This window comes from Oncorhynchus clarkii, chromosome 14 (assembly GCF_045791955.1).
Source record: "Oncorhynchus clarkii lewisi isolate Uvic-CL-2024 chromosome 14, UVic_Ocla_1.0, whole genome shotgun sequence".
Taxonomy (NCBI): domain Eukaryota; kingdom Metazoa; phylum Chordata; class Actinopteri; order Salmoniformes; family Salmonidae; genus Oncorhynchus; species Oncorhynchus clarkii.
The window spans coordinates 10,151,135-10,173,304 of record NC_092160.1 but is presented as its reverse complement, the minus strand read 5'-3'; the positions used below and the strand labels follow the sequence as shown (position 1 = coordinate 10,173,304).

General features: G+C 43.5%; 1 protein-coding gene across 5 annotated transcripts in view; it reads right to left on the bottom strand.

Annotated features, from left to right (window-relative positions):
• Nucleotides 1-135: 135 nt before the first annotated feature.
• LOC139366239 (discs, large homolog 3 (Drosophila)) overlaps nucleotides 136-22,170 on the bottom strand; it is a 140,907-nt gene continuing 118,872 nt past the window's right edge. For 3 of the 5 annotated variants that reach the window (XM_071103503.1, XM_071103502.1, XM_071103504.1), the window contains 11 exons: nucleotides 8,881-8,995; nucleotides 7,345-7,521; nucleotides 7,170-7,245; nucleotides 6,356-6,455; nucleotides 4,757-4,798; nucleotides 4,372-4,422; nucleotides 4,146-4,247; nucleotides 3,839-4,011; nucleotides 3,602-3,711; nucleotides 3,397-3,488; nucleotides 136-3,261 (listed from right to left, as the gene is read on the bottom strand). In XM_071103503.1, the coding sequence (XP_070959604.1) occupies nucleotides 3,155-3,261; nucleotides 3,397-3,488; nucleotides 3,602-3,711; nucleotides 3,839-4,011; nucleotides 4,146-4,247; nucleotides 4,372-4,422; nucleotides 4,757-4,798; nucleotides 6,356-6,455; nucleotides 7,170-7,245; nucleotides 7,345-7,521; nucleotides 8,881-8,995 (1,145 nt within the window). In that variant the 3' untranslated portion in view covers nucleotides 136-3,154. Of the gene's footprint in view, nucleotides 3,262-3,396; nucleotides 3,489-3,601; nucleotides 3,712-3,838; nucleotides 4,012-4,145; nucleotides 4,248-4,371; nucleotides 4,423-4,756; nucleotides 4,799-5,592; nucleotides 5,639-6,355; nucleotides 6,456-7,169; nucleotides 7,246-7,344; nucleotides 7,522-8,880; nucleotides 8,996-22,170 lie in introns of all 5 variants that reach the window. The other 2 variants (XM_071103505.1, XM_071103506.1) reach the window with 1 other exon arrangement.

The window sequence follows — 22,170 nt, the reverse complement described above, 5'->3', positions numbered from 1 at the left end:
CATTTCTAGCTTTTGTAGTTCATGTTTTGGTACTTCTCTACATTATTACATTCATATGAATTTTACATTGTCTTATTTAAACAACTACTAATACCAGTGGACTTGATTTGGTGAGAATAAAACACATCGAAATCATAACTGAGTCACATTTTATTTTCAAACAAATAAACTCTTGTCCAGTCCAAACTGAAAACCCCAAACAAAAAAAGTTGCAGGACTGTGCTCCCTCATGACTAGGACAGGGAAGACCATTTGGCCCAGCATCCTGACAGGCTCAAACACCTCCAGTGTGACAGGAAGGAAACTACTGTACAATCAAAGAATTCGCAAGCACTTACTGCACAGGTGTGCTGTCAAACAACTCATCACCCAAAAGGACAAACCAGAACCCAACAACCCCCCCCCCCCCCAGAAAAGCTTACATCATCGTGTCTCTCACTGGAACAAAGACCCTCATCAATTATACACACACGGGCATTTAGGTTCAATCTCGTTATACCGCAACTTCAATGGAAAGGATGAAAAAAAAATCAAGTTATTTGGGCTTTATTGACATGATTGCTGACCGAGGGGTATAAATACCAGACATGTTAAACAGTCAGCTGTGTTTCAACTAAAAACAGAGGACCAGGTCTAAATCAGATATTCACCAATGCTCCTCCTGGTTTCTGGAATATATTGTAGGTTGCTGCCTGCATCTAGTCTTCATTCTTTGAATCTATACACCATTTTCCACAAGAAATAACATGTAGACAGGCCCTACTTGAGGGAATTAAATTCCCAATGGACTAAAAAGTGTTCCAATAGGCAGCTGAAGATTTGTCTATAGAGAAATACCAACATTACGTCACACGTATGGAAAAATTGGAAATGATATCTCGGAATATCTGTTTACTTACCTGTCATTTGTGATCTATAAAAATGTTTTGTCCCAGTTTATTTCACACATGCATGAAGCACAGGTGAGGGGGATCTGCTGGGGGCATATTTACATTTGACAGCTACCACACCCTTTGAAACAGTCTGTAAGCAGTTTATAAATGGCTCTGTTCCCTTCGGTTATTCCCTGAACTCTGGTTTTGACACAGGTAATGACAGCTGGTTTAGCAGTGTTGCCTAACAGGTGGGCACACCTGTTCAGAAAATGCCTGCATGTACAGGTGTTCGGGGGGGGGGGGGGCAGAGGGCAAGGGCATACAGAAGATGGTCTGGCTCTCAGGCATCTGAGGAAAACCCTTCCCCTCTTCCAAAAACAGTGGAAAATTAAATGTTCACAGGGTAGGGGGCCACAGTATTCTTAAACAAGTCAGACACGTCCCCTCACATGAACAAATAAACACAGTGCCAAGATCTGCAAAGGAAGATTTAGCAGGTTATTTCAATCCTGTTGAATCCATAAAGCCAACTCAGGCAAGGGTTTACCACAGAAGTGGTCTTCACGAAACTTCACAAGATATGCTGATCTATTATGTCTATTAAAGAGTTCATTGCAAATGCCTTTCAAATCTCTCAAACCATTCAGTCAGTTACTCTTTCATTCACATTTAACATCTGTGAACTCTTAAATTTGTCCTTTAAAACATGGTGTTTCAGTCGCAGGGGAAATTATATCGGTGCGTTAGATTCTTGAGCTGACTGAGCTCGCCCCAGATATACCATTGGGTTCGTAACACAGTGGCTCAAAACATACCCAGAACAAATTTAAAAAACGTTATAGATACAGAGAATATAGGTTTTAATCAAACCCCTCTTAAGTGTTATTATGGATGGGGGGGACAATCCAAAAACCAGTTATATTGACTCTTTAATTGTTAGGACATCCAATACAATTTGTCTTGTTCTACCCGTTTTAAGGCCACCTTCAGGGTGGCATATACAGGACAGTACCATGTGACCAATCAATCAAAAAGAATCATCTTGGAAGGCAGAGAGTGTAATAGGGTGGTCTGCTGCTCAACATGGGTGAGGGAGCTATGGCTGCCCAAATTGGAATCCAATAAATTCTTAAATGACAACAGGAAAAGGATAAAAATACAGGGAGAAGATAGGAATCCACAGAGGTGAGATATGCGTTCGGTCTATTGCACTCACAAGTTAGACCTCCTGGAAGTCAGGAGGACAACTCAGAAAATAAAATAAATTTTCTGTTTGTTTTCCTTGTCAATTATTTGTAGCTTCCCTCACAAAGTACAGGTAATAATATAACAATTTGTATTTGATGTAAGGCAGTTTGGTGTTTTGCAGAGAGCCCCGTTACACTTCTCTACCCCCACCCTTTACACAGAGCAGCTAAAAACCACAAGCAAAAAAATCCCACAAAAAAAAACAAAGGAATGAAATCTAACAGCCCTCCAAGTAGACAATTCTAGTGAAATGTAAAATGTCGTTTTTAATATGTAGTAAAATCTCAGTAGGATTTGTTCATTTACCTTGTGATTTCATTATATAAATGTAGATTCATAACTCATTTCTTTCATTTGTTCTGCCTCCCAAGAGGTCTTGATCAGCTGCAGCAGCACCAACAACTGGCAGCTGATCAAATAGCAAGCTGGTTTGTGATAGATCACCAGTCTGTAGGCTTCTCCACCAATTTCTTCAGTAATTATAAACAAGAGAGATAACTCCAACAGTACCATCAGCTGGGCTTGATATTATTCAGTCCTTGTAGAAAAAAACCCTCCTAAGTGGTCTTTGCTTCTCTAGTGTCTTTTTTTAAATGTGATTTGATGAACATTTACAAAGTGTTCCAACTTGTGTGATTAAGTCTCCATTCCCCTGCAACTTCCCCTGAATCCCAAACTCCTCCTCACCTCGGCATAGTCTGTAAAACATTCTGGTTTTCAACTGTCAGTCCCATTTCACAAAAGAAGGATTATTTCTCCTTTTCCCTTTTTTTTGTTTTAAAATGACAAATTCATTCGGAATGGCATTTCCAGTCTTTAATGGATTTGCTGAGAAACTCATGCAGGGGTGTGCACAGTCACAGTAATGGTGATAAGACTTCTTTTCATTTGAGATTAACATAATGATGACACTAAAACTTGATATGAAACATATCGGCAAAAAGGGGGAGGGAGGAGCTATTTGGGGGATGGGCGGGGTGTCAGGAGGGGTGTGGGGGGCTGCACTGACACAGAGGGGTATAGCTGGGAGCTCAGAGCTTCTCTGAGGAAGGTATCCAGATGTAGGGGCCCGACTGTTCCTCGATGATCATCTTGATTTTGTTGTAAATTTCCTCTAGAGAGTCACCCTGTACAATGGCTGGAGACGGACAGAGAAGTGGATATCATGAGTGCATCGATGCATTAAGATTCCTACTTGCCCTACAATACGCTTCAAGCGTATCTAAAATATGTATAATCTGCGATGAACCTAAAAAATAGGTAGTGGACTTACCTGTGAAAAATTCTCCAAACTCTTGTTCCAGTTTAATTGCCTTATCAAAGATTTTATTGGATTGCTCAAATGTCTGTCTCTTATTCATCTCCCTGCAACACAGACATGGTTGGTTAGTGTACAGTACAGGAAGTGATTGTTGTATGGAGTTACAGTAAAGATAATCTTTCAACAGTTCATTAGAGCCAAGAACAGACACACTTACATAAGAGTTTCAATGGATTTTGGTTTGATGAAAATTGCGATCGAATAAAGTTGTGCTTGTTGCAGTCGCTTTATAGCGTTTCCAGACACGTCCAGGATACAGTGTTTTCCCTTCATGAAGAGGAAGGAGAGAAAGAGCACTTAAGTATCAAAATAACACATTTTCTCATACATCCCTTAACAATCAATCAGAAATTAACCTTGTGTATATTGCACATTTATGTGTTGTGCTCCCTACCCTCTCAGCCACTGCTCTGACAGACAAGATGCTGGTCCCATAGAGGTTCTCGTTGAACTGGCCTGCCTCAATGAACTTATTATCCTGAATGTCCTTCTCCATCTGCTCCCGTGAGCCCACAAAATGGTAGTCCTGGCCGTCCATCTCATTCTCCCGCCGCGGACGTGTCGTGTCTGCACAGATCGAGAGACAGATTCAAATGACTATTAGGGAGATGTCACTAAAACACGGGATATATATATTTTCCACCAGTGTTTCTATAAGTGGCTGTGATAATGTGGTGCATGTTGTCGAGTGGTCTACTCACGAGGAACGCACGAGCCAAACTTGTGAGGGAACTCTGAGATCAGGTCATCGTTTACTCTGTCTTTCATTGGGCCCAAGATGATCACAGGCCTTGTGTAATGAACTGTAAACGAGAAGAGAGGGCGCAGGTCAAAACTCATGTCTGCAAACACTGGAATAAGATACGCATTAATGTTATCAAACCCCATCCTAAATGGAGGAGAACATCTAGTATATTGCATACTTACTCTCCTGTCGAATCACTGGCTCGTATGAGAGAATTGTGTCTTCCTGACCTTCTGAATAGCAGAAAGGAAGACAACAGTTTGAGTAAAAATAAATCTTTATTATAATCCCATGACAATGGATTACTAGATGTGGTTGATAGTAATGGAATGTTTAAAGTACTCTTTTCATAGTCACATTTTCCATAACAGCAGACGAAAGAGACTGCTTTGCTACTAAGTGCCTGATACTATCGCAGTCAAATGCCAGCTCACTACAGCACCGAGGACTAAAATAAAACATTGCTTGGATACAGGTGTAATGACGTGCCGCATGCTTTTCATTTAGTTGGATTATGTCCGAAATAAAAGCTGCAAAAAAAAGTAGAAGGAAAATAAGGTTGCTTACTTGAGCTGCTTTCACTGTCGCTCGTGTTTGACGTTAGGCATTCTGCAAGGAGAGGAACATGTTTATGTTGGGAAAGCTCAAAGCTGGGCAGTAGTAGTAAAGCCACATCAAAATAAATTGGTTTTAATTTTGGTGAGGGAAAAATGTTCACCACCAGTTGCCGAGCATCAAGAAGGAAAAACAAAGTCCCCTGTTGTCCCACTGCATATAACCCGATGAAAAGGAAAACGGACAGAAAGAGGGAAAAAATGAAAAGAAAACAGTCTTGTTCTGAGCAACAGCGCTTTCTACACGGGGAAGTGGTTGGAGGTTTGCAGCAATAGGAAATTAAGGGTTTCCTTTCACAAAGTCCCAAGTGACCCTCCGGTCCCTTGCCAGTGTTTCCTATCGAGGGCTCTGTATCTGTCACACCAGATACAGTGTCGGGGACAAGCCAAAGAAAACAGTGGCGGTGGGCCTGTTAACAAGCATACATGGGCACTGGGCAGTCAGCTCAGCTTGCTAACATGGAAAAGCAGAATAGGAAAAGCAAACCCTGTCCAGTCAGTGTAGGGGGGAGATACTTGGTTTCTCCAAGTAATCACTCTCTGACAATGACCTACTAAACTTTTAGAGTAAATTCCCTACAGGGAAGAAGGAAGTCAGACAAGGTGTAACACTTGCTGTCTTACCCTAGGGCCGTGTGTTTGTAAGAGTGTGTGTGTGTGTGTGTGTATCAGTAAACAAGTGTGTGTGTTTGTCGCAGCCATTGCTAGCCGGGTCTGCATTGAACAGGCGTTTAGCTCGGAAACTCAGGGGACAGCAGCTGCAGCGTGACAGTCCAACCACACACTTACTCAAACTCTTTGATCCATAAAAGTCATCGCTTAACCCTGGGAAGTCCTGAGTGTCCCGACAGGTGAGAGCAGAAACAAACAGAAGAGGCAGACAGGAAGAAGAGGTTAGTGAGAGCTGGGATAGGCCAAGAGAGAGCGAAAGAGAAAGGGAGGAGCAGTGTGCTGGCTGCTCGCCTAGAGGCAGTAAGGCAGGCCAAGATGGGGGGGACCAACACGAGGCACTGTGCTCCCTAAACCCTGAGCCCCACTCTACTCCCAGTGAAAGCCAAGGCCTTGAAATTACACACAGCCAATCCCATTAAGAATGAGGTTTTGACCCGTTAGTGTTTTTTAGTGCTGCCGTCCAGCTAATGAAATTCTAGTTCTCTGGGTCAGTAACTCAGGATGAGGATTGACTGGGCAGCAATGAATAGTGGGGGTCTAACAGGGCCTCTAGCAGCAGTACACAGTTACTGTGTTAGTGCAGCCAGCCACACACCTGCCCTGGCAGCCAGCAGCACACACCTGGACTCTCCACCAGTGGACAGACAGACGAACAGATACCAGAGAGGCCGACACCTGAACCCCAGGCCTGGGTCTGTGTGGGTCCTCTCTGGCTGTGAGTGAATGACAGTGAGCGGGAAAAGACAGCACTGCCCACAGACAGACAGCCACGGTCTGGTCCCAGAGGTGAGTGGAGAGATTAAAGCTGCGGGAAGGATGAAGCATGAAAGGAAAGCGCGAAAAGTAAAACCCCCTCATATCACACACTTTGGGTACTCACGTTCAGACTCCACCAACTCCTGCACAATATTCTCCTTGCTCTTGTAAAACTGGAACTTGCGTGAGAGGTTGAAGCTTTTTTTGCGCTTTACTTTGACTGGCTGCTTGGAGATGTGCGTGATGAAGGGAGGGGGGCGATGGGGGGGATGAAACAAAAAACAGAACGTTGTTGTTCAATGAGGACACCAAACACACATGCAAAACGAAATAAAAACAGACAAATCTAAAAACAAAGAAAAACATCTAAATGAAAGAATGAAGGCAGATAAATGAAGGCAGATAACCAGGGTAAAATGAATGGAACACTTATGCAAAGGGAAGATCATTTCCATGTTGATCCTAGAAACGGTATATACACGAGAGGAAATTGCCCTTCTAATGAGCGAGCATATCATTACAGGACCATACAGGTGTCACAATATTACATGAAAATCATATGAAAACAAGACAACCAATTAATACATTCACCAGTGAGAGCCTGTATTGGTGAACCAGGGGTTTCTTACATTGCCTGATGTATACTAAGACTTCAGATCACATTAAAAACACTAATTGCACTTAGATAGGATAGCGACAGGTCCCATTACTAAGCATCGAGTCAGTTTGGCAGCCCCTTGTCTTTAAAGAGAACGAGACTGTCTGTAATGTAATGTATGCGAGTCTTTAGGTTTCTCCACTAGTTCTAATGAGCAGCTAGGTCCCTGCTACATGCTCCTGTTCCCACACTGCCTGCCTCAGGGAGGGGGAAGTGGGTCAGCTCCCTGTGTGCCCACTGCCAGGCAGGAGAACCAGAGAGCACAGCCCCCCAGACTCACCCTGTTGGAATCAATCATGCCCGTCCTGGCGTGGAACTTCACTGTTTTTAACCTCGCTCGCTCCTTCTTCTCCACCCTGCGTAGAAAAGACCCGTTTCAAATCTCTTACTGAGGCACTTTGAGAGTCACACAACAGCAGCACATTTTGGATGGTAAAATGGGGTGATGAGGTTACCTCTTCTTGCTTGGAATGACCCCGATCTGCTCGCTCTCTCCGTGGGGCGTGACCAGACGCGCCTGCCACCACTCGTCATCGGAGGCGTTGATGACATGCAGGATGTCCCCATAGGAGAAGCTCAGGCCCTGGCTGGGAAGACAGCTGTCTCTGGCCCGGTCATAGTCAAAAAGGGCTCTACACACAGAAAGACAGAGAGGGGGAGGGGTGTTTGTGTCAATCACTCAACAGCATATACAGTATTACTGCACCATACTAGTAACAGGTTCTGAAGTTTAAAACCCACTACTTCACATGATGAAATGTGACAATGCCATTGCAAAACACACTGGCTTCTTCGTTGCCACAGTTTCCATTACTTCTGCTATGAGTCTGTCAGACAAGGAACCGACAGCTCTACAGGTTCCACTACTGCCACTAACCTGGCAACAATCTGACCTGGCTCTGCAGGACACGACGTGGTCCAGTGTGGCGTTGCTACTACCAGTGTGTTCTCCCAACTGGCTGCCCGGTCTAAAGTATTCAGACTGCCCTGATACTAGCTACCTGCAGGTATCAAGTCTCACTGCCAGGTTACATGAGTGCCTCCCCTGACACAGGCATTCAGATTGGACCCTGGCTGTGTGTGTGTGCACCTGAGAGGTCTCACATTCCTGAGGATAGGCTGGCTGGGGAGAAGTCTGCTCTACTGCTGTGCATTGGAATGAAACAGAGCCTTTTCCTTCATAACTGTATGCTTAGTCACCCACACAGAGGAAAGGATAGCTCTCCCTGGCTGCCGGGAGAGAATTACAGAGCATTAGTCATCCTGGTTTACAGTGTATAGGTGGTCCAATGAGCTACAGTCTTGTTGGGAGATACAATGGGAAAATGACAGAACAGTATCTTAGTTTGTTTATTGACCGTTTCTGCTTTGGACATCGAACAGATTACACATCATTACACCAGTATTTTGATCTAGCTTGTGTTCATAGTAAGCCTTGGATTTGTAGATGCTTCCTTCTCTGTCAAGAATCGCCATCAAAACTGAAAATGTTGCTATTCTTGCAGGGGTTGTAAATATTGGGTTTACGTGACGCTGCACCACAGCACTTAGCTTGAAATATGTTTCCAGTTCTTGGGACATGAGTGTTACATCATAGAATAATCATTTTCACCTTGAACCCCCCGAGAACACTTCCTGTTTCGACTCAGGCAGCTGCACTCATTACAGTGGGGGAGGCTGCCTGCCTGGCACATGTTGCTCTTCCTGATTGACTGGGGTTCCTTATAGTTTTGGCTTCATGCCCAAAATGTAATAACATTATGATACCAGTAGTACTTTTGCCAGCCATAGGCTGCAGCTATGTAAAATAGGTCATGTGTGGCATCCAACTGAAAAGCTTGCTCATCAAATTCATCAGATGAGCAGATACTTGGCGTACGATAGTCTCATCATGACCTACTTTGTGCTGATGAAAAATCATAGTATTTGTGAGTGGTGTGCTAAACGTGATGATTTTGGGAGCGGTGTGTACTGTGCGTGTGTTCTGGTACCTGACGTAGAGGGAGCGTTTCTCGCTGGTGCGCAGGGAGCCCGAACCAGAGCTCATGCTACTGTTCATCATCTGTTCCCTCAGGTCGTGGATCTTCGACTCAAAGCGACTGTACTCTGCAGGGACACACAAAAACAGTGTTAAAATTCACAATATCACACACACAGTTCACCCCCCTTTAATTCTCACAGAATCTGATGAATGGTTGATTTACTTGCAGGGACCGACATACACAATGTGTAAATATTCACTATGACACACGCCTAAAAAAAACATTGTTATTTGCTTCACTCTCCAGTTCAGAGGTTAACACACATGGCCTGGATCAATGTGAAGTGAACCCAGTCCTCTACTAGTGTCTCCTGGGCATTGTATGAGAGTGTCACACTCGGTGCTCTGGTGAGCAGAGAGAGAAAGTAGTGGAGTCCAGGTTCAGTAGCAGGTTGTTTCAGCCCGATTAATTACCTCAGTACCAGATGGAGCTTCATCATGTATCTATCTGCCTTACACGTCCACTAATATCTCATGTCAGGGCATTAATTATGCAGATTAATTAAATAGGTTCAACATGGAACTCTGGCATGATTTTTTGTTAAAGGAAGCTAGCCACTCCAACCCGTTTGAATGGACAAATATTTGTCATGGTGTTTAAAGCCACCTCTTCCTTCCTGTATGGCCCAGGGAGGCAGTTGCAGAGCTGATATATGAATCCACCTGAGCCTCCTCATAAACATGCACTCATTAGGCTAGCAGGGCAGTGCAGTTAGTTTGTGGCCAGGCTGCTGGAACAAGCCAAGCAACCAACCCATAGTACACACTAGGCAACAAGAACAAAACCAGCAGGCGCAGCTAGAAAAACAAAGAACAGTGTAAACGTCAGAAGCACACTGGTGTTAGTGGAGTGCCTCAACCAATGTTTGTATCTGTAGTCCAACACCCTGAGATATGATTAAATAAGGGCTATTCCACAGTAATTGAATTACACTTTGACTCAGCTTTTTCACTTTAAAATGTATGCCATCGACATGGCACCTTGAGTTAAAAATTTTTTTTTTTTTTTTTTAAATGTTGGTTATTGAACTACAGTAAGTGAAGTGGATTTACACCCGGAAACGGAATTACATCATGGGTCCCTGTGCTGTACAACAAAGAAATGCATCATTATGGATAGGAATGTCATTTTTTCATAACTAGTCCTAATTGGCATTTTTGGACACCGATTACATTGCACTCCACAAGGAGACTGCATGGCAGGGTGACCACCTGTTACGTGAGTGCAGCACAGAGCCAAGGTAAGTTGCTAGCTAGCATTAAACTTATCTAACAAAAACAATCAATCTTAACAGAATCACTAGTTAACTACATGAACTAGTAATCTCATCAACCATGTGTAACTAGCTTGTCCTGCGTTGCAAATAATCAATGCAGTGCCTGTTCATTTATCATCGAATCACAGCCTCCTTCGCCAAACGAGTGATGATTTAACAAGCGCATTGACAAAAAAAAGCACTGTCGTTGCACCAATGTACCTAACCATAAACATTAATGCCTTTCAATCAATACACAAGTATATATTTTTTTAAACCTGCATATTTAGTTAAGAAATTCATGTTAGCAGGCAATATTAACTAGGGAAATTGTGTCACTTCTCTTGCGTTCTGTGCAAGCAGAGTCAGGGTATATGCAGCAGTTTGGGCCGCCTGGCTAGTTGCGAACTGTGTGAAGACCATTTCTTCCTAACAAAGACTAATTAATTTGCCAGAATTTTACATAACATTGAAGGTTGTGCAATGTAAAAGCAATATTTAGACTTATGGATGCCACCCGTTAGATAAAATACGGAATGGTTCCGTATTTCACTGAAAGAATAAACGTTCTGTTTGCGAAATGATAGGTCATTAATACGGTCAAATCCGAAAACTAAGGATCGTATTTCTGTCTATTGTATCATAATGAAGTCTATGATTTGATATAGCAGTCTGACTGAGCGGTGGTAGGCAGCAGCAGGCTCATAAGCAGCATTCAAACAGCACTTTACTGCGTTTGCCAGCAGCTCTTCGCAATGCATGAAGCACAGCGCTGTTAATGACTTCAAGCCTATCAACTCCCGAGATTAGGCTGGCAATACTAAAGTGCCTATAAGAACATCCAATAGTCAAAGGTATATGAAATACAAATGGTATAGAGAGAAACAGTCCTATAATAACTACAACCTAAAACTTCTTACCTGGGAATATTGAAGACAAATGTTAAAAGGAACCACCAGCTTTCATATGTTTTCATGTTCTGAGCAAGGAACTGAAACGTTAGCTTTTTTCTTTTCTTTTTTACATTGCACTTTCTCCTCCAACACAGTTTTTGCATTATTTAAACCAAATTGAACATGTTTCATTCTTTGAGACTAAATTGATTTTGTATTATATTAAGTTAAAATAAAAAAAAAGTGTTAATTCAGTATTGTTGTAATTGTCATTATTACAAATACTATATATTTATAAAAAATAAAATAAAAAATCTGCCGATTTAATCGGTATCGGCTTTTTTTGGTCATCCAATAAATCGGTATCTGCGTTGAAAAATCATAAAAATCGGTCGACCTCTACAGCACAGTACAAATAAGCGGAGTTCAGTACAATATAGTTCAGTACAGCAGTGGTCACTAAAGCAGGATTCTGCGTTTTCCACGCTGAAAAGGAAAGAAAATGCTGAAAAAGTATCTTGCTGTGTTTCGTAAACATCAGATCTAAATAGCTTCTTATTGTAAATTCTGCTAGGCTTCAGTCAATACTGTTCGCTCCAAATCATGAATGTAAAAGGAGTATTTTCACTTTCAGTTGCACTTCTCCATCAGATTAAATATATTTGCTCACAACATTGGTCCACCAGACAGCGCTCTGACTGATGTGTAGGCAACTTTTCTCCAGTAATTTCCTATGGTATAGTTTTTCCTCCAGTATAAAGTTAAAATGCAAGATTTCCTGATGTTTTGCTTAAAGTTAAAGTAGCTTCACTGTTGATGTTGAGACTGGTGTTTTGTGGGTACTATTTAATGAAGCTGCCAGTTGAGGACTTGTGAGGCATCTGTTTCTCAAACTAGACACAATGTACTTGTCCTCTTGCTCAGTTGTGCACCGGGGCCTCCCACTCCTCTTTCTATTCTGGTTAGCGCCAGTTTGCACTATTGTGGCAAGGGAGTAGTACACAGCGTTGTACGAGATCTTCAGTTTCTTGGCAATTACACACACACACACACACACACACACACATACATACATACATACATACATACACATATATATATAGGGAGAGTGTCTTGACTCAGACTGTTGTAACACACTTTGTTTGACCACCAGATGACAGAAAGAAAACAGTTATGAGCGGATCATAACAGTATGACAGTGGAAGGCAGGACAGTAGCAGGTGACCCAACTGTGGTTTGTGACTATTATGATTTCCCATTGTAGCCAATTCTGCTGCAGTAATTCCAGTAGTGATTTTTTAATGGGGTAATTCTGTTACCAATTTGGTAACGGAATTACAAGTTTTAAATCACTTAATTCATAAACTAAATGGATATCAGTAAAATCACTATAACTCATTGGTAGGTCTACCATTAATTGTTACTTCTGTGAACTTCCACTATCCTCCCTCCCCATGAGGGAGAGAAATTAGAAAATATCTTAAAGATGTGGGTTTTTGGGGGACAAGGCTAGAAACAATTCCTCCGAAATCTAAATATAAGTGTTGATATTAGTGCCAGAGATCTTTACATCAACAGTAGTGTGTTGATGTATTTTGTGACACCTCTAAGACTTTCTGGTAATGTCTTAAACCCCTTTTCCATGTTTATCCAGAAATCCAAGCCTTTACTTATGCCAAAACGATTTTAGATGGAAAAGGGTTGAAAAATGGATCTATGCCTTCATTTCCTCAAAATATAAACTTCTCGCTTTCGTTTTGACACCCAATTTGATATGCTCCTATGAACGTCACGTTGGTGCAAATGGGTCCTTTGATGGAAATGCCCATAAGGCAAATTACATGTGGGGGTAAAACATTGATTCCAACAGCATTGTCAAAGAAGCAACAAGTGCAGATGTTCCACATTGACATTAACGTACTGGACAAGATGCCATTAATTATATTGAATAATAACAACGATAACCTGCTGTTAGGCCTAACCAAATACCATTCCCTGTGAAGTCACCACTGTCGACAAATTAAAGTATGTGTCAACGTCAAAGGTTTCACTTTTAAAACAGAGTTGTTTTCAAACAAAATATTGTTGTGCAATGAGACCGACTCCCATCCCCGTAAGGGTTTTACTCACCTTAGAAATCAGTCATCAGCTGGTTGGAAAGACTTTTCCTTTCCAACATGATAATGATCAGAGATCGTGCTCTAAAAGGTAACGTTGGAAAAACAAAGAACCATTCCACCAATGATGATTTAGGCTACTCCAAGTTCTCAGTAAATAAACCCAGTCAGGTGTGAAAACAAGGTTAGGCAATTCTCTCCGGCAGTAGGCCCTGGCCTCAACAGTACCCCCCCAGTCGAAACCCAAAGCAGAGAGAATTCAAAGGAAACAGAATCCACACCCGAGGCCTGCTGTGTAGTCTCCACCCTACCCTCTTTGGCTGGGGTTAACGATACAGGAGAATGACACAGCAAGGTGAGGTAACCAGACACCACCTGCCTGCCTGTAACCAGGGGCAACGCTCCAGCACTAATCAGGAGCCACAGAACAGCGGAAGCAGCCAGGCAGACAAGTCCACTTGGTTCTCAGGCACAAGGGAGGGGAGAGAAAAGGAACAATGCCGGAAGCAGGATATAAGAGGGACAACAACAAAAAGACTAAAGGAGAGACCAAGACAATACAGTGTCCTATAACACATTGTTAGGGAACGCTTCCCAGAGCAATGAAGGAGAGAGTGGAGTGGGTGGGGGCCCTCACTCCTAAAGGTCTATAAAGGAGCACTGTATCTGTTGTCAGTTGTCCCTTAAGTCCTAACCACCAGAAATACTGACATGGAGGGGCAGGACTAGCATGCAGCCCCTGCCTAGCTGCCAGGCTCCACAGGGAACAAAGGAAACAGCTGTAGTCTGCAGTCAGACAAGAGAGCAAAAACTTGGTCATTTTGTATTTCGCCTTCTTCTACTGCTTGTCCTCAGTTGTGCTGTCTTTTTTGGGGGGGTGGGGGGGCTGCCTGCTTCTCTCTTGATCCAGTTATGCAACAGTCCAGGCATGCGTTTGTAATATGAGCCTACAGTGCTATCAAAGATTGTTATAACTAACCCAAGATGGACCAGAGCTGGTTATTTCCAATAGGAGCCAATTTATCATAGTGGGCAGAACAGGTGGGCAGAGCCAAGCACGAGCTAGTGAGATCCTGTTCGCTCCTTCTAGCATTTATTTGCATATGTTCATTAGGGAATGCCTACATTGTGAAGTGCGCACGTGCAATAACTTAATTTGCCCTTGCACTCCTTCTAAACATCATTTTTAGAAACTTTGGCAAAGGGTAACGTCCACAAAATACAGTCAACTCGGTTACAGATTCTAGTTTTGGAAACCTGAAAAATGTATGGAGATCAAATGTCAACTAAAAATTAGCAGAATGTCAGCAAAAATCCATCCTGCGCCATCTTCTCCCACTGGGCTTCCTCGCAACACCATATTTAGTGGTGAGTGGAAATACCAACTGGATTCTTCACATTTACAAATTCTGTGAAATATCTGGCTTGGGTTAGTCTAGGTTGTGACTACTGTTTCCTCAGTGCTGTAACAAACATGTAACTCGGACTACAGTCTGCCGTTTCTAAAATGAGTTGTTGGGGTTGACATTTAAGGCTTCCCCATGCGTTGGTTCAGCTGGCGCTTAGCCGAACCAAAACGAGCGCGCATGCATACTCCCTTAAAAAGACCTTCGCTTGAAAAACGAGAAAAGGCTGCACTAATATCGTGTGTCCATCTTGAGACGCCGTAGTATGTATACACACCCACTCAAAAGTCATTCATTTTTACGTTTTTCAGAGGCGATCTTACATCTAACACATTTTTACATCTAACTAAGATGTTTGGTGCAGCATTTCTCAAGTGATTTTTTTTGCATGAAAACGAGTCGTCTATCGTTGAATGACAAACACTTCATTGAAGAAACCCCAGCTAAAATAACTCTTGCGAAGACCAAAACGTCACAAAATTTCATAATATATGCACAAACTGTTTGGGAAGGAAAGCATGCAGACGCATTAAGCCTAATCCTGTCCTATGGCTGTGAAACCCCTTTCCCAGGCAGGTCTATGGTAATTCCACCTCAGTGACAGAGGGGTAAGCATGAGAGCACACTACACACCCCACGATTCAACTCAATGTTACGATTGAGTCACAGATTTAGTGACAGTCCAGTGAGCTAATGTATGAAAGGGACTCAGAATACCTACTGGTGAAGTCTCTGCTATCTGCTGTGAGATCAGTTCATATATACTCAGCAAAAAAAGAAACGCCCTCTCACTGTCAACCGAGTTAATTTTCAGCAAACTTAACATGTGTAAATATTTGTATGAACATAACAAGATTCAACAACAGACAAACTGAACAAGTTCCACAGACAGGTGACTAACAGAAATTGAAAAATAATAATGTGAAGTAACAGTCAGTATCTGGTGTGGCCACCAGCTGCATTAAGTACTGCAGTGCATCACCTCCTCATGGATTGCACCAGATTTGCCAGTTCTTGCTGTGAGATGTTAACCCACTCTTCCACCAAGGCACCTGCAAGTTCCTGGACATTTCTGTGTGTGTGTGGGAGGGGACACACACACGGCCCTAGCCCTCACCCTCCGATCCAACAGGTCGCAGACGTGCTCAATAGGATTGAGATCCGGGCTCTCGCTGGCCATGGCAGAACACTGACATTCCTGCCTTGCAAGAAATCACCCACAGAACGAGCAGCATGGCTGGTGGCATTGTCATGCTGGAGGGGCATGTCAGGATGAGCCTGCAGGAAAGGTACCACATGAGGGAGGTCTTCCTTGTAACACACAGCTTTGAGATTGCCTGCAATGACAAGCTCAGTCCAATGATGCTGTGACACACTGCCCCAGACAATGACGGACCCTCCACCTCAAAATCGATCCCGCGCCAGAGTACAGGCCTCGGGGTAAATCTCATTCCTTCGACGATAAACACAAATCTGACCATCACCCCTGGTGAGACAAAACCGTCGACTCGTCAGTGAAGAGCACTTTTTGCCAGTCCTGTCTGGTCCAGCAACAATGGGTTTGTGCCCATAGGTGACGATGTTGCCGGTGATGTCTGGTGAGGACCTGCCTTACAACAGGCCTACAAGCCCCAATCCAGCCTCTCTCAGCCTATTGCGGACAGTCTGGAGCACTGAGAGGGATTGTGCGTTCCTGGTGTATCTCGCGCAGTTGTTGTTGCCATCCTGTACCTGTCCCGCAGGTGTGATGTTCAGATCCTGTGCAGGTGTTGTTACACGTGGTCTGCCACTGCGAGGACGATCAGCTGTCCGCCCTGTCTCCCTATAGTGCTGTCTTAGGCGTCTCACAGTATGGACATTGCAATTTCTTGCCCTGGCCACATCCGCAGTCCTCATGCCTCCTTGCAGCATGCCTAAGGCAAGTTCACACAGATGAGCAGGGACCCTGAGAATCTTTCTCTTGGTGGTTTTCAGAGTCAGTAGAGTAGAAAGGCCTCTTAGTGTCCTAAGTTTTCATAGCTGTGACCTTAATTACCTACCGTCTGTAAGCTGTTGGTGTCTTAACGACCGTTCCCCTGGTGCATGTTCATTAATTGTTTATGGTTCATTGAACAAGCATGGAAAACAAGCATGATTAAACCCTTTACAATGAAGATCTGTGAAGTTATTTGGATTTTTACAAATTATTTTTGAAAGACAGGGTCCTGAAAAGGGGACGTTTCCTTTTTTTGCTGAGTTTAGGTATTCCTTTTCCCATTCAGTGCTGGCCTTCCAAAGGTATGTGGCGCGGATAGCCGACCTCTTGCCCCTGAGAAAGGTGTCCAGGCAATGAGCCCAGCCAGCATGAATCAGCATCCGCACCACACTTACTCCTAACTGAGTTACTGTCCTCTCTAGCGGGCCGGGCTGTGTCCCTCCTCTGAACAGACCCATGCTAAGGACATGTCATGTCAGAGCTCAGGATGAGAGTTACTGGCCATGGGCCGGGTGCACCAGCTGGGCGTAAAAAAAGTTTTGTCTTAAATGCAAGGTCTTGTTACAAGCCCTTAACCAACAATGCAGTTAAGAAAAATACCCAAAACATTTCCCAGACAAAATAACAATAGCGAGGCTATATACGAGACGGCCTACAGGGAGGAGGTAAGGGCCCTTGGAGTGTGGTGTCAGGAAAATAACCTCACACTCAAATGTCAACAAAACAAAGGGGATGATCGTGGACTTCAGGAAACAGCAGAGGGAGCAGCCCCCAATCCACATTGACGGGACAGTAGTGGAGAAGGAAAGTTAAGTTCCTCGGCTTTACACATCACAGACAAACTGTGTGGGTGGACCATTTCAGACAGCGTGGTGAAGAAGGCTGAAGAAATTCGGTTTGTCACCAAAAACACTCAAACTTTTACAGATGCACAATCGAGAGCATCCCGTCGGGCTGTATCACCGCCTGGTACGGCAACTGCTCCGCCCATAACCGTAAGGCTCTCAAGAGGGTAGTGCGATCTGTACAACGCATCATCGGGAGCAAACTACCTGCCATCCAGGACACCTACACCACCCGATGTCATAGGAAGGCAAAAAAGATCATCAAGGATGAACCTCCACCTGAGCCACTGCCTGTTCACCTCGCTATCATCCAGAAGGCGAGGTCAGTACAGGTGCATCAAAGCGGGGACCAAGAAACAGAAGCTGTTTTTCAATCTCAAGGCCATCAGACTGTTAAACAGCCATTACTAACATTGAGTGGCTGCTGCCAACATACTAACTCAACTCTAGCCACTTTAATAACAGAAAAATGTATGTAATAAATGTATCACTAGCCACTTTAAACAATGCCACTTTATATGTTTACATACCCTACATTACTCATCTCATATGTATATACTGTACTCTATACCATCTACTACATCTTGCCTATGCCGTTCGGCCATCACTCATTCATATATTTTTATGTACATATTCTTATTCATTCCTTCACACTTGTGTGTGTATAAGGTAGTTGTTGTGAAATTGTTAGGTTAGATTACTTGTTAGATATTACTGCATGGTCAGAACTAGAAGCACAAGCACTTCGCTACACTCACATTAAAGTCTGCTAACCATGTGTGTGACAAATACAATTTGATTTGATTACAGGGGGTACCGGTACAGAGTCAATGTGTGGGGGCACCGGTTAGTCGAGGTAATATATACACGCGGCAAGAGTTAAAGTGACCAATGCATAGATAGAGAGTAGCTGCAACGCAAAAAGTCTGGGTAGCCATTTGATTAAGATGTTCAGTAGGCTTACAGCTTGGGGGTAGAAGCTGTTTAGAAGCCTCTTGGACATAGACTTGGCGTTCCAGTACCGCTTGCCGTGCTGTAGAAGAGAGAACAGTCTATGACTAGGGTGGCTGAAGTCTTTGACAATTTTCAGGGCCTTCCTCTGACACCACCTGGTATAGAGGTCCTTGATGGCAGGAAGCTTGGCCCCGGTGAAGTACTGGGTCATACGCACCACCCTCTGTAGTGCCTTGCGGTCGGAGGCCGAGCAGTTGCCATACCAGGCAGTGCTGCAACCATTCAGTATGCTCTCGATGTTGCAGCTGTAGAACCTTTTGAGGAGCTGAGGACCCATGCCAAATATTTTCAGTCTCCTGAGGGGGAATAGGTTTTGTTGTGACCTCTTCACAACTGTCTTGGTGTGCTTGGACCATGATAGTTTGTTGGGTGATGTGGACACTAAGGAACTTCAAGTTCTCAACCTGCTCCACTGCAGCCCTGTCGATGAGAATGGGAGTGTGCTCAGTCCTCCTTTTCCTGTAGTCCACAATCATCTCCTCAGTCTTGATCACGTTGAGGGAGAGGTTGTTGTCCTGGCACCACATGGCCAGGTCTCGTCGTTGTTGGTGATCAGGCCTACCAATGTTGTGTCATCGACAAACTTAATAATGTGTTGAGTCGTTCATGCATGAGTGAACAGGGAGTAACGGAGTGGACTGAGCATGCACCCGAGGGGCCCCTGTGTTAAGGATCAGCATGGAGGATGTGTTGTTACCTACCCTTACCACCTGGGGTGAGGCACGTCAGGAAGCCCAGGATCCAGTTGCAGAGGGAGGTGTTTAGTCCCTGGGTCCTTAGCTTATTGATGAGCTTTGAGGGCAGTATGGTGTTGAACATTGAGCTGTAATCAATGAATAGCATTCTCACATAGTGGGGCAAAAAAGTATTTAGTCAGCCACCAATTGTGCAAGTTCTCCCACTTAAAAAGACGAGGCCTGTAATGTTCATCATAGGTACACTTCAACTATGACAGACAAAATGAGAAAAAAATCCAGAAAATCACATTGTAGGATTTTTAAAGAATTTATTTGCAAATTATGGTGGAAAATAAGTATTTGGTCACCTACAAACAAGCAAGATTTCTGTCTCTCACAGACCTGTAACAACTTCTTTAAGAGGCTCCGCTGTCCTCCACTCGTTACCTGTATTAATGGCACCTGTTTGAACTTGTTATCAGTATTAAAGACCTGGATCTTTCAGCATGACAATGATCCCAAACACACCGCCCGGGCAATGAAGGAGTGGCTTCGTAAGAAGCATTTCAAGGTCCTGGAGTGGCCTAGCCAGTCTCCAGATCTCAACCCCATAGAAAATCTTTGGAGTTGAAAGTCCGTGTTGCCCAGCAACAGCCCCAAAACGTCACTGCTCTAGAGGAGATCTGCATGTAGGAATGAGCCAAAATACCAGCAACAGTGTGTGAAAACCTTGTGAAGACTTACAGAAAACGTTTGACCTCTGTCATTGCCAACAAAGGGTATATAACTAAGTATTGAGAGACTTTTGTTATTGACCAAATACTTATTTTCCACCATAATTTGCAAATACATTCATTAAAAATCCTACAATGTGATTTTCTGGATTTTATTCCATCATTTTTTCTGTCATAGTTGAAGTGTACCTATGATGAAAATTACAGGCCTCTCATCTTTTTAAGTGGGAGAACTTGCACAATTGGTGGCTGACTAAATACTTTTTTGCCCCACTGTAGGTGTCCAGGTGTGAAAGGGCAGTGTGGAGTGCAATAGAGATTGCTTCATCTTTGTATCTGTTTGGGCGGTATGCAAATTTGAGTGGGTCTAGGGTTTCTGGGATAATGGTGATGATGCGAGCCATGACCAGCCTTTCAAAGTACTTCACGGCTACAGATGCGAGTGCTATGGGTCGGTAGTCATTTAGGCAAGTTACCTTAGTCCCTGTGCCCAAGAACAGTATGGTTGTCTGCTTGAAACATGTTGGTATTACATAGTCAGGGACAGGTTGAAACTGTCAGTGAAGACACTTGCCAGTTGGTCAGCGCATGCTCGGAGTACACGTGAACGTAATCCATCTGGCCCTGCGGCCTTGTGAGTAAAACCTTTAAACAGGTCAACATTCACATTGGCTGCAGAGAGCATGATCACACAGTCATTCGGACAGCTGGTGCTCTCATGCATGTTTCAATGTTACTTGCCTCGATGCGAGCATAGAAGTAATTTAGCTCGTCTGGTAGGCTTGTGTCACTGGGCAGCTCTCGGCTGTACTACCCTTTGTAGTCTAATTGTTTGCAAGCCCTGCCACATCCGATGAGCGTCAGAGCTGATGAGTCGATCTTAGTCATATATTGATGCTTTGCCTGTTTAATGGTTCGGAGGGCATAGCAGGATTTCTTATAAGCTTCCGGGTTAGAGTCCAGCTCTTTGAAAGTGGCAGATCTGTTCGTACAGTCACTGTGGGGATGACGTCATCGATGCACTTATTGATGAAGCCATGGAATGTGGTGTACTCCTCAATGCCATAGGAAGAATCCCAGAACATATTCCAGTCTGTGCTAGCAATACAGTCCTGTAGCTTAGCCTCTGCTTCATCTGACCACTTTTTTATTGACCAAGTCACTGGTGCATCATGCTTTAATTTTTGCTTGTAAGCAGAAATCAGGAGGATAGAATTATAGTCAGATTTGCCAAATGGAGGACGAGGGAGAGCTTTGTATGCGTCTGTGTGTTTGCAGTATAGGTGGTCTAGAGTTTTTACCCATCTGGCAGCACATTTAACATGCTGATAGAAATGAGGTAAAACAGATTTAAGTTTCCCTGCCACAAGGAGAGCCGCCTCCGGATGAGCGTTTTCCTGTTTGCTTATGGCCTTACACAGTTCATTGAGTGCGGTCTTAGTGCCAGCGTCGGTCTGTAGACAGCTACGAAAAATACAGATAAACCCTCTAGGTAGATGGTGTATCTCATGATAAGCTGTAGACCACACTACCTCAGGCAAGCAAAACTTTGAGACTTCCTTAGATTTTGTGCACCAGCTGTTGTTTACAAATATACATAGACCATCACCACTTGTCATACCAGAGGCTGCTGTTCTATCCTGCTGATGCAGTGTATAAACCCCCCCAGCTGTATGTTATTCTTGTTGTCGTTAATGTCCCGTTGGTAGGATATATGTGCTTTTAGCTCATCCAATTTATTTTCCAGCGATTGCCTGTAGTACGGATGGAAAGGGCCACTCGTTGGCGGATCCTCACTAGGCACCCCGATCACTTTCCGCGATATCTTTTTTGTGAATGACGGGGATATGGTTCTGGTCTCTGGAGTAATTCCCTCTCATTAAAGATAAATTCTTCATCCAGTTCAAGGTGAGTAATCGCTGTTCTGATTTCCAGAAGCTCTTTTCGGTCATAAGAGAGATGGTAGTAGCAGCATTATGTACAAAATAAGTTAAATAAAACAGCAAACAGGAAGTACCCACCCTATATTAGCAAACCAAAGCATTCAATGAATTGGCTAATGCACCCTGTGTTGCGCTTACATAAAAAGGCCAGTGAAGTCTAAAACGGGATTCTTCTTCTTCTTCTTAATAATATATATATATATAATAATAAGAATCCAGTTTTAGACTTCACTGGCTTTTATGTAAGCGCAACATATGCGCATATATATATATATATATTTTTTTTTCTTCCCCCACACTATATGATTTGAATAATACTGTGCAATTGTGAAAATGCTGCGAATGCCCTTTTAGTGTAAGACCTGTTTGAAAATTCAGCC